This window comes from Mytilus edulis, chromosome 2, assembly GCF_963676685.1.
Source record: "Mytilus edulis chromosome 2, xbMytEdul2.2, whole genome shotgun sequence".
In the NCBI taxonomy this organism is placed as follows: domain Eukaryota; kingdom Metazoa; phylum Mollusca; class Bivalvia; order Mytilida; family Mytilidae; genus Mytilus; species Mytilus edulis.
In genome coordinates, this window is record NC_092345.1 from 19,306,412 (window position 1) to 19,319,648 (window position 13,237).

The window sequence follows — 13,237 nt, forward strand, 5'->3', positions numbered from 1 at the left end:
AAGCATCAAAACTGTTACATTCAGCATTAACAGGAGGTATAGACAGAAAGATAAAGTGCTACAAGAAAGCAGCGCTATATGAACGAGAGGCATTAAAAGAGCTAAGATGTCAACAGGAGAGAATACAAACGCTGAAGAGAGCAGATAACTTAAGAAAGAACCGAAGGAAAAGAGCTCTCAATTTACATCTTTGTAAAGAAACTTCTTGTATATAAAAGATCAGGCCAGTATGATTGTCCAAGAGAAGAGGTTGAACATTATATGAGAGACACTCACAGCGATCAAGACAGAGAAAGAGATCTAGGAGACCGACCCAGATTGATAAAACCAGATGAAACAACAGTAGAGTTTTTAAATATGTCAGAACCAAAACTTCATGAAGTGATGTCAACTTTTAAAAAAGCGAGAGCAGCATCAGCACCAGGACCAAACGTTATTCCATACAGAGTTTATAAGAACTGTCCATTCCTCGCAAACCAACTATAGAGACTTATCAAAGTAATATTGATAAGAAATCGGTTACCAAATGAGTGGTTTTATTTCAAAGGAGGGAGAGTCTAAAGAGCTGAAACAGTTTAGAACCATATCACTTTTCAACGTTGAGAGAAAGATTTGTGTATCAATCTTCGCAAAACGGGTTTCAACCTATATGCTTGAGAACAACTATATTGACACCTCAGTTCAGAAAGGTGGGGTACCAGGAGTAACAGGGTACCTCAAACATACAAACATTTTAAAAAAGATTTTCAAGGAAGCCAAAGAGAACAAAGATGATTCGAATGACCTGTGGTTAGACCTGGCAAACGCTTACGGAAGCAAACCACACAAGCTAGAAGACTTAACCCAGAAGAAATACCACATCCCTGGTAAGGTTAAAGAAATGCTTCAGCACTATTTCAACAACTTTATAATGAAGTTAACAGTTGCAGACTACATAACAGCACGGCAAAGTCTATAAGTCGGCATTTTTATAGGATGCACCATATCCGTAGTCTTATTCTCAGCAGCAATGAATATGCTACCAAAATCAGCAGAAAAGATAAGCAGGTGACCAGTAATGTCATCTGGGGTCAGTCACTACCAACAAGAGCATTCATGGATGACATGAAAATAACAGCAATGTCAGTCCTGGAAGGTAAGTGGATGCTACAAGATCGGTGTGAGCTTGTAGACTTGACACGCATAAGGTTCTTGAAAGCCTTCAAAGTGAAGGAGTCTGATATTGAAGAAAAGAAAGTGCAGAACAGAAAAATCAGAATTGGAGGAGATATCATTCCAACAAGCATAGGAAAACCAGTCAAAAACTTGGGCAAGTGGTTTAGAGACAGCGAAAGTATATATGAGATGGTACAACAGGCAGGAAAGTGGATGGACATTATTGACAAGTCTGGTTTACCTGTAAGTGCAAGGCATGGTGCATATCAGTATAGAAAATTTTAGAGAGGATTTGCAACAGACATTTACGCAAATGGCTTAGGGTTCCAAAGAGAATTAGCAGCATTGGTTTGTACAGTTCAGTACAAAACTTCAACAACTACTGTCTTCTATTAAAGAAGAGTTGAAAGTCACCAAAACCAGACAAGTTAAAAATCCTTTCACGGATTTGGCTATACTTTTTGGACCTTTTGGATTAAAGCTCTTCATCTTTTATATAAGCTTCGGATTTCAAATATGTTGGCTACGAGCATCACTGAAGAGACATATATTGTCGAAATGCGCCTCTGGTGCAGGAAAATTGGTACCGTTAATGTTATTCCTACCACTGGGTAGATGCCTCTGCTGGTGGACTGTTAGTCCCCGACGGTATCACCACCTCAGTAGCCAGTACTTCGATACTGGCATGAAAATGCGGATTTTTTGTATTATCAAAATTTGCTGTTACAAAACGTTAGAAACTATTATAAATTAAGGAATGTATCTCCCTCATGCAAAGCTCTGATTCGTTTCACGGATTTGGCTTTACTTTGTGGACCTTTTGGATCATAGCTCTTCATCTTTTATATAAGCTTTGGATTTCAAATATTTACTGAAGAGACATGTATTGTCGAAATGCGCATCTGGTGCAGGAAAATTGGTACCGTTAATTTTATTATGATGTTAAGAGACAGTAAAGATGACAAGGTGAAAGAAGCACATGTTGATGTAAGGACAGGACGGAAATGGGTGGCCAAGAGAGCTGTTGAAGATGCAGAGAGTCATTTAAGACATGGAGACCAGGTGGGAGTGGTAACATCAGGTAGTTTTATTTTGGGTAACATTCAGCAACCATTGTGGCAGTCAGCAGATGCAAGACACAGAAGGGAACTTGTTGAGCAAAAGGTTCGTCGTGGGGAAGAAGAAAATCGTAAAGAATGAGCCGTTTGTATGAAACAACAAGGGCAATATATGAAATGGGAGATAGCAATACCAAGAAAGATCAATTGGCATAAGATGTGGAGAATAGACGGGTAGATGATAAGCTTACTACTTAGATCAGTGTACGACGTACTACCAACACGCACAAATCTTACAATGTGGAAACTGATTACAGACCCTATAGTTGTAAGTTGTACGGCAAGCCGGCAAATTTAGAACACATTTAGTCGTCTTGCATAACATATCTAAAGGATGGAAGATATATATGTCGGCATGACCAATGCCTTCGAGAAATAGCATCAGCAAATCACTGGGAGATGCAAACCAACGTTAGGAAAAAGACCACCTTCCAAAAGTGGTTCATAACAACAACCCTCCGACCAGACATTGTGCTGTGGTCCAGAATCAGCAGACATATCATTCTTGTAGAGCTAACAGTATCATGGGAAACAAGACTGGAAAAGCTCATGAGAGAAAGCTTGTGAAGTACCAGTAATTGGTAACAGATAATCAGACAAGAGTTGGAGGATATGGTATTTTTCAGTAGAGGTAGACTGTAGAGGCTTTGTTTCACAAACATTCTGGAGGGCCTTGGGGTCCCTATGACTAACTGGCCCAGTAAAGAAGAAGCTTGGATGGAAAAGTTGGGAGACAGGCAGAGGAAGCTTCTGGTTGGGTATGGAGGAAGAGAGAAGAGCAGTTGAAGAGCTAGCTTTTTCCTGGCTGAGCTTGATAAACTCAGTCGGCGCATCCCCTGCGTAGACAGCGCCGAAAATGTCGAGCTAGGAGAGGGGATCCACCTGATGATGGAACTAGCTGAGCAGTGGAAACACTGTATTTAAGGTTTAACTTAATGCAAATTGCTAAAATAATTCTTATAATAACACTTAATTTTGAAGTTGTCTTGTGTAAAAACATTCAGTTTGCATTTTATCTTTGCATAGATATTTTAAAATGCTCTGTTGATATGTAGAAAGGAAAAGACAACGGAATTGTATTCGGCAGGCTGATGACCACAAAAATATCATCAACTATTTTTTTTCTTTCTTGTCGACAACAGTCAAGCTGAATGTGTAAAGCAGAGAGAAATTCTCAAATGCATTTTCTTGATAATTTACATTTTCTATCTTAATATTGATCCCCTTTTCGACCTTTATTTTTAATGTAACTTATATAAGAAATAAACTCCAAATTGTGTTTCAGACAAATTCATGCATTGCTGGGAAATTAGGAAGAGAAATTAAACCTTTTTCGACAATTTTGTTTTATTAATATACATCTTCATTGTACATGAAGCTTGTCTATTTTGAAACGCGACCATCTACGTGTCTTTTTTTTTTGCACGAAAACGTGTAACAAAACTTGGCATATATGTCTGGTTAGATTATAGAAATATTGTCGAGATAGATTTCTATTTCATGCATTTGTAAAACACTGACAAGCTTAGGTATATTAAAAAACTTGATTGATAAGTGTAGTTCTCTGGAGCAAGGGAGACCTGTTTGAAATGTTACAAATGATGTAAAGACCCAAGGTTACCTACATTTCTTTAGCATGTTCGAATTGTTTATGTCTGAGACGGCAAACAAAATTGAATCTTACAGCATCTAGATATGATATAAAATGCAGTTTTTGCAAAATATAAAATAAAATAAAACGTGAGTCGTCTAGACAAAAACGTGTGTGGAATCTTTATCAGCTGTTTTAACTAGAAACTGCTGGATCAGCATATTTAACCACTAACATGTCTTATGAGAAAAAGACGTAAATTATCAAAATTTTAATAGAATTTTATAATAGAATTGTTAATAAGAGAGCAAATGCATTTTATTTTTCATGTGTATTCGCATAATTGTTTGCATTTGACTACCATGTTTATTTGGTCATTGCCATTTATTGTAAATATTGTCTTATTGTCTCTATACAGAAATATAGCCAAAATAACCATCTTCGAAAGCGATGTGTAATGGAATTGAAAAGTGCATGTTTTAATTATAGTCTAGTTATGACCTGAAAGGTAAAAAAAACTTTAGAAAAGTCAATTGTGATTTCCTGATGCTTTGAATCACAGATGATATCCTGTTTTAAAACAGTAAACCCAGGCTAATTGCATAATTTAAAAAAAAACTTTATTAGTAAATGTTTCGAAAATGAATAGTCTATACTAATCTATAATAGGACGTTCTTTCACATGATGAATTTTGCAGTATCTCAATTTTGGGTACCCATTATGTTACCCGATATTCCAAAGGTAGACTTTTGTAAACAAACAAGTACACAGAGTTCAGAGTGCTACCCTATACGATAACATGCAATTCAGTAAATGTGGTACTGGCATATCCATATTTCGAAATTCAAATACATATATAAATAAGGAGATGAAGTATACTAGTATATGTATATTTTTTTTTTAATTTCAAATGACTTTGATTCGGTTGTGTAAAACATGCAATTAAGGATGAGTATGCCATCTTGTAAATGGGATACAATCTTGATTATATAGAGATGACACGTGCAGGCCAACAAAAAGCTCGGGCAGTACCCGGACATATAGTAAGAGAAGGTTTTAATAAAGTATATGCATATAAAACATATTAAACGAATAGTTACAAACGTTCAAAGTCTTGGTAAAAACATAAATCTGGAAAATATTATAGATAATCGGTGCTGTCTCAAAACACACATTAATTTGCTTGGCCTAAGTCCATTTTCTCACAGACAAAAGGCGTTACACATGTGGGAGTAATCATTCAAAAAAGCTACATGATGTCAGCTTCACAAAGAGACATAAATTAATTTCTTACTATTTTTTAAGAGGCAATCGCTACATTTTATGTACAAACACTCTGCTCGTAAAATAGTGCTGTGTATAGTCTAAATTTAACAGAGGGGTTCAATGCAGGTATTATTTGCACGTTACGCGTGCGAGAAGAGAAAAGTAGAGGATAACACTCATGTTTAAATAAACGTTCTCCTTTTCTTTGATTATAAATCAAGTAAAACGTGTTAATTATTAAAGCAAGAAACTAATAGTTCTGTAGTTTTGCTGAATTTTTGTATGTTTTTTCTCTCTCTCTTGATATCGACGAGGCTATTATTTTTAGTAAACGATCTTTCAATGCATATAAGATTTTTATTTCAGTAAATCAAAGAAGGACTCGGGGGATAGTTTTGTTTATTTGGCCAGACAAAACTTTTTAAAATCAAATATTAAGTTCTTAATCTGAGTGTTACTAATTTTTTTTTCAAAATCAATAAGTCTTTGGTAGATTAAAATGTAATAAAAGTCTTTTGTTTGTTGAGTTGGGTTGCTGTCATGTCGACGTGTCGTCTTCGTCCTTTTTATTCCTATTCTTAAATTTGCGCCAAAATGCTTGAAAATGTATGTTGAAATAATTAAGTTATCAATTATCTTTATGATAGATCATTGTGTTTGACAGCATTCTTCTTTTCTATGTTGTAGCAATTTTACTTTCACACACGTCTTCAAAATTCAGCGACCCTTGTATTTTTGGGTCAATAAGCAGGCATTAAAGTTGTAAGAGTATGTCTGATAAATTTGTATATCAAATTACGCCTTTACGTTTTTTTTTGTGCAAGAATAAATCGTCTGCTTCTATGAAAAATTCAACATCTGAGGTCAGCAACTTCACTGCCAACAACCGCATTGATTGGTTGTTTCTGGAGCAGCAGGATAATTAAAGTTTAGAATGATACCACAGTAGTAAACGCGGCTAAGAGGCTGCTCAACTCGGCTACCATTTTACAACGGCCTAGGAATCCTGTGTTCCAATATACTTTATTGGAGCACGGCTCTTCCTAGTTACATTGGAGCCGGGGTTCCTGGCTCATACATTCCTATAGATCTCAATTTTTCCTATTCCAACCTGAATGAGGTAGAATAGAGGCTATAGACGTTAAAATGAAGTTTGGATCAGTTCGATGGAAGAACTGTCTAGCACCAATATTGCTATTTGTAGTGCTAGTACAATCTCAGGAAGGTATAGTGCATTTTTATACTTATATTTTATATACTTTGCATGCAATGTATTGAATTCAATCTTTCTATTTTCCATGCATGCACGAAACTTGTTTTCGATTGAAGACTGTATACTTTTAAATAAGCCCATGTTTTGATCAAGTTATTGTTTGTATTTTAGCAAGTGTTCATTTATACTTTAAATGTATGTCTAGATACTAAAAGTGCATTAATGGGTTTTTGTTTCCTTCCGGATAAAATCGCCTGTGAAACGCCCTAAGGTTCAATAGTGTCCTTATCTTTTATGGATCCGCCTCTGTTCAACCTATAATCCCGAAAAATGTCTGTTATTCGATGTATAATAATTCATTAACAAATCTATTTAAAAAATAGAATGATTATAAAAGTCCATTGTTTAAAAACATTGCATTTTGCATTCCAAGATTTGTAAGAAACAAAAGGAAAAGTAGAAAAGATAACGCCCTTTGATCAGAGCTACTATGTATACAGTCAGCGATGTTTAATGCACATGACTTAAAACAATGCTCTAAGCAAAGTTTTTCTAGTGCGCTAGAATTGCCACGTAAACATGTCTATGTGGCAGCCTACAAGACGTGTTCGGCAATAATCAACACACACCATTATCGGTAATTGGTACAGCAGATACAACTCGAATCTGTGTTCTCGATTGCTATTGAAAACCGATTTTGCTACGGTACGTTAGAAATAAGAGCTGTGTTCCCGATTGCTGTTAAAACAATTGATTTTGGTATCGATACGATAGATACGAACGGATTTGTGTTCGCTATCAAATCCATCGATTTTGCTATCGGTACGGTAAATGCTATAGGATTTGTGTTCCCGGTTGATATCAAAACAATTGTTTTGGCTATCGTGCACAGCAGGTTATTGTCTGCGTTTTCGGAAAAAAATGTTTAAAATATTGACCTTTGTTCTACCAAAAAACGTTCATATCAAAGCTATGCTGTGATAAGTACGGCCAGAGTAAGATTGCAAAACTAATCTGCAAAATTGAATTATACAAACATATTTCACTAAAATGTTTACAGATTTTGGCAGTATAAAACATTGTAAAAGTCACAATATTTGTAATTGGAAATTGGTGAATAAAAATTTGTCATTAGACATAATATTATCTTAATAATATTAATCTATATATATTACATGCATACAAGCACTTCTCCTAACTTTTTACTCCCCCCCCCCCCCCCAAACCGCAACCGCGTTGCGAAGACCTAGAAACACAGGACGTCCGTCCGTCTGTTAAGTCTTGCTAGCGCCATCACGTGTAAAATTATTGCCAGAGTTTTAAGTAACTTATATCATAGGTTAATATCAGCAATGTTTTAGGCAAGTTCGAAAATTAGTACCGATCATTAATTTTTAAAAGAGATCCCCTTTGAAACAATAATTATATGAAAATAACATCTTTTGTGTTTTCATTTCACAATTCTCGTTAGATTTTCATGAAACTTATAACATAGGTTTATATAACAATGCTTTGGACGAGTTAGAAAATCTAATCCGGTTAACAATTTTTTTTTTAAAGTTGTGCCATTTGGAAACAAAATTGCATTGTTTATGTTGGAAGCTCTCTCGTGTTGACAATTTTTGCCAGAATTTCATGACACTTAAATCATATGATTATATTAGCAATTTTTCTTTGACAAGTTAGAACATCAATAATTTCTTAATGAGTTATGCCCCTTTGCAATATCAATTATATGAAAAATTGCCTTATGAGCGCTTTTGAATATAATTCTTTGTCACACTTTAATGAAATTTTGATCATAAGTTTATATCATTAATGTCTTTGACGAGTTAGAAAATCAGTGCCGATCACACATTTTTAAAAGAGAAAATAGAAGTATTGAATATATAGAAAAGTGCATTGTCAGCATTCTCGTGTGTACAATTACTGCCAGAATTTTATGAAACATATATCATAGGTTTACATCAACAATGTCTTCAACAATTTGAGAAATAAGTGCTGATCAAATAGTTTTTACGAGTTATGCCCCTTGGAAATATTTATTAAAATGGAAATAAAATCACATTGCATTCGCTCTGAATCCTTCATTTCTTGAAGACATTATTACAAAGTTTAAAAGTTGTTTATTGCCCTTGTACCTTGGGTAGATTTTGCAACGTGGAGGATATTTGAACTTTGTCTTTTTTATACTTATACAATTATTTGTTTCATATTTGAGCAAATTTTAGAATATATAATTAAATTAGACAGATATTAAAGAGACTTAAATGCATACTCATTTTGTAAACTTTATTTTGGATGAAAATCGTAGAACTAAGTAAAGCCAATTTATTTGATTATGTAATGTGTGCTTTCCAAATAAAGATGAATGCTAACTCACCATTATTATAAAAAAAATAATAATAATGGATCATTACTGATGTACCGGTAGCTTTAAAGATATTTTAACGGGAGCTACAAAATTTTTTAATAATTTAACAGTAAGCTACAAAAATATTTTAGTAAGTTACAAAGAAATTTTGATAGAGAGCTTCAAAGAAATTGTAATAGGGAGATACAAAAATATTTCAAAAGTAAACTACAAAAATATTTTAAAAGTGAGCGTCAAAGATATTTTAAAAGTGACAATCAAAAATATTTATATATTTAGACACAAAGATATTTTGATTCTGAGTGAGAGATACAACGTACAACAATATTTTAAAAGTGAGCTACCGAGTGAGCTACGAAGGTATTTAATAGGGAGTTACACAAATATTTTAATAGTGAGCTACAAAGATTAAATGAAGCGACAAAAATATGGCAATAGAGATGCTTCAACGACATTTTAACGACGTTGAGGTTGCATGTCCCAGCTGTCTGGTACTATAGGGTTTTTAAATTTTACAATGATTTCTGAAATTGTATGGCTGTATAATTTTCTGTAAAGAAGATTTTCACACGATACCCTGCCATCCTAAATGAGCGCACGCATTAGCCGCTTATATACATTTTATTCCGTCGGTGGCTAGAAGAGCTGTGTGGAGTCAGGGTGGGATTGAGAGAAAAGAGACTGACAATGGCCCGAACAAATATTGAAAATAGAAAAGTGCATACGTACTTGGGGACAGGATTAATTGTTAAGCCCTCCCCCTTTTTTTTTTATACAAAATATATTGAGTTTTCCTTTTTGAAAATACAATAACTAGTCTTCACGTTTTCTGTGTGATATATTTACATAAATATACTTGAAAATACATGTAACAGTTATTACCCATTAGTATTTTATATCAATTCATAGTTAACTTCCAATGGTACATGGTAAAAATAAATTGCCTCAGTGGTGTAGAAAAATAAAGAATAATTTTGGAAAATGAAATTTAAGCATTAGGTTATCATACTGTTACAGAAATTAATAATGTACAGAATAAAATAATTTTCATGCCAATGTCACAATTTACAGAATATTAAAGGGTTATTCTTAAAGATTAAAAAAATGCTCAATTTTTTTTAGAAATGCCCTCATTCAGACTAATAAGTCAAAACAAGTCAAATTTGTTTAAATTGCAAAACTCTGGCATAGGCTTATGCACCTTGATCTCAAAATCAAGCTAATCACAAAAAAAAAGTAAATATCAATTAGTCAAGCATTTTAAAATGATTAAATGAATTGGTTAGACAGCAGCTAATTTTCTAACAGTCTATTTTTTATGCATTTTTATTAATTATAATTATGGAATATACTAATTAGAGATCATAAGCTAACGGAAAGTTCAGGGGATTATAAACATATTGTATAATTTTAAAGAATCTTGATGAACTTTTCACCAAATCTAAAAACAGCCAGGAAATACACAAAAAAACCTAGCATGAGCATTAAAAAACATTTTATAATGAAACCCTTCACCAAAACATAATATCAAGATGATATCCTTGTGCATGATGAGAAAAAAATGGGAATAAACTTGAATGATAGTCAATTATATGATTATGTTTAAGAAGTGAAATTGTTAAAACAGCTGCCATGTATGAGTGTCTGGTTGGGGGTCTGTTATTCTGTAAACATTTAATATTCACCCCTTTTTTCTCTAATCTTCAAAAAATTAGACCACACATTTCTCTAATCTTCATTTTGTTTGCCCATTATTCTCTAATCTTCATTTTTTAAGGGCATTATTCTTTAATCATTTAACCCCATCCAAACCCTCATGTAAAAAATGTATATGTAAAGCAAAACATTTGTATGAGTAAGTAAAAGTTTAATCAACTACAACCAATACTTTATACAATGCAATGTTTAATTTTACTTCCCACTGTTAAATTAAAGCAATCTTTACCCTTCAGTGCTTACCTTACAAACACTTTGATAAATTTACATGTAAAACCTAGCTTTTTTAACAATCGTGATAAATTCAATTACCCTACATAATCTTAACCAAATTATATATATCAAACACAGATAACCACACATTTGATTTTAATTCACACATGTCTATTCTTTTTATTTCAAAGAAAAACCATGTGTATCAAAAGATGGACAGACCTATCAGTCCGGAGATGAATGGATACAGCAACCATGCAAATGGTGTTCGTGTAAGGACGGCAAAATTGATTGTTCTGAATTACTTGATTGTGATCAATATGAAGGTAAAATATTTATATTTTTGATGAACTTGATGTTGTTTTTTTTATTTTTGGTACATGTATGTGTAAAATAATAAAAATGTATAAATGAATTGAATTGAACGTGAAACAATTTCAGTTGATTAGGATCAAACTGGAAGAAATTGTCTTGCTTCTTACAAAATAGTTCAATAATTCACAAACTTTTAGAAAAGACAAAAATACCTTTCTTTACTTTTTTTTTTTAGTATACAATTGAAAACGTTTTGATTGCCTGAATTGTGTAAAGTAATTTAGTTGATAAAAGGGATCCACAAATTTTAATGCTCAACCTAGTACACATCTTTGGCAAAACCAGGAAATTAAATATCAACAAAAATACAATTTTTTACTCAATGAGGGGGGGGGGGGGGGGGGGGGTAGGGGGGGTCCTGATCCGGAAATCCCAGGCTTAAAAACACAAAATCCTGAAATCATGGGTTTAAAAACATGAAAAAAAAAGAATTCCCGGATCCCGAAAGGCTCAATCCTGAAATCCCGAGCTTAAAAACCCCAGATCCTGAGTCCCGATAAAGGTCCTATTCCCCCTCCTCAATCCTTGATAATTGATACCCACTAAAAAATAAATGAATCCACTGTAGGCCAAGAATTTTTAAGATTGTACGAGTAAATCTACATTTTTTTTTTAGGATTAACAAATGCTGGAGATGTGAGTATCATATTATTTGTTAATTAAATTTGCAAGTTTGAATTAATTTATGAGATTTTTACAACCTTATTTAGTTATTAACCGTATTAATTAATATTGTTCTTGGGATCAATGGGGAATTTTGTTGTATCTTTAATTATTTGCTAATAAATGAGTTTTACCATTGTTAATAATGATAATCATGATTGTGTCAGGTATATTAATATGATTTACACTTCCATTTAAAAAAAAGTATTTCTTTGTGCTTAACATTAGTATTGATTTAGCGAATGTTTTACTTAATAGAGTTTAGAAAAAGAGGTGAAACCAATTCAATCCCATGAAGCAATAGAACGGGAAGCTGAGGTAAGTTCATCCGTACTTAAATATTTTGAAAATGCTGTAAACCAACTAATTTATTTTCGCTTCTTTCGCGAGTGAATAAATAACATCAATATGTAAAACTTTAATTTTTCCTCATTTAACATTGAAAATTGCCAAATTAAATTGCTGAAAGAAGAACTAGTATGGCTAAACGTGAAATGAAGTATCCGCTAAAATAAGTTGGTTTACAGTAATGAGGGGGAGGACAGGGGTAAGGGAGACAGGGAGAAAGGGGGTAGGAGAAAGGAGAGGAAGGCTGGGAGAAAGGAGAAAAAATAAAATATCTCTCCTTTTAAAAAATGATCTAATATTTCAAGAAAAAATATCTCAAAAGGAGATGTTTTATTCTAATGGGAGAACAGGGAGAAAGGGGGTAGGAGAAAGGAGAAAGGGGGTGGAAGAAAGGGGGTAGGAGAAAGGAGAAGAGGGGTGGGAGAAGGGAGAAGGGTACCCCTGTCCTCCCCCTCAGTAATAGGTCTGATGTTTATCAATATACAATTAGATTATAATTTACTTTCATAAACATTTGTAGTTAGGATGGATGTTACATTTTAAAAGGGAAAAATAGTTGTTTTATTAGATGCTTATATTAAAAAAGTGAATCACATAAAATTAAAAGTTTAAAAAAGTATAGAAATGTTTTGAAAACAACTGTTATAATGTCAACACATGTGTCAGAGTACTTAATTCGGACTAGTAAGAATTTGAAATTTTTTGTTTAGACTTTATATAAGAAAAATATAGGAATATTGGTCTTCAGACTTACTTTTAAAAATTAAGTGCAGACTGCTTTGCTTTTTAATTCAATATAAGAAGTTGGTATGAAAAATGTAATTTATTGATTTCAGGGTTCCTCTGGTATACCTGGACGTACTGGAATCGATGGACAAGCTGGACCGATTGTAAGTAGAAATAGTTTGTTTCTATATGACCACATTCCTTTATAAGATTTCATCACGATCAATACAATTTATAATATATTCTCTGAATACAATTTAAGCTGAACGTAAAAAATATTTTTATACATTTTTGTATTTATTATATTTTATAAAGTAAAACGATTTCTTTGCCATATTTTTACTGGTATTGTACTATGGTGTGGATTGTTTTATTCCCTTGATCAGATCTGGTATAGATCCACCATACAAATTGGAGTATTTGATTTGAAAATAATTTTATGCATAATATTTAAAAAAAACTCTTTTTTTTGTTGGTT

At 33.1% G+C, this 13,237-nt stretch overlaps 2 protein-coding genes across 2 annotated transcripts in view; both read left to right on the forward strand.

Moving 5' to 3' along the window:
- The first annotated feature begins 526 nt into the window (after window positions 1-526).
- LOC139510755 (uncharacterized) lies at window positions 527-958 on the forward strand. The gene has a single exon (XM_071297282.1). It carries the CDS (start codon window positions 527-529, stop codon window positions 956-958), a length of 432 nt encoding a protein of 143 aa, XP_071153383.1.
- Window positions 959-5,984: 5,026 nt separating this feature from the next.
- The window catches only part of LOC139511650 (collagen alpha-1(II) chain-like), a 30,688-nt gene continuing 23,435 nt past the window's right edge, over window positions 5,985-13,237 (forward strand). The window contains exons 1-5 of the mRNA XM_071298614.1: window positions 5,985-6,356; window positions 10,839-10,973; window positions 11,639-11,658; window positions 11,944-12,003; window positions 12,870-12,923. Coding sequence (XP_071154715.1) covers window positions 6,278-6,356; window positions 10,839-10,973; window positions 11,639-11,658; window positions 11,944-12,003; window positions 12,870-12,923 — 348 coding nt within the window. The 5' untranslated portion in view covers window positions 5,985-6,277. The remainder of the gene's footprint in view (window positions 6,357-10,838; window positions 10,974-11,638; window positions 11,659-11,943; window positions 12,004-12,869; window positions 12,924-13,237) is intronic.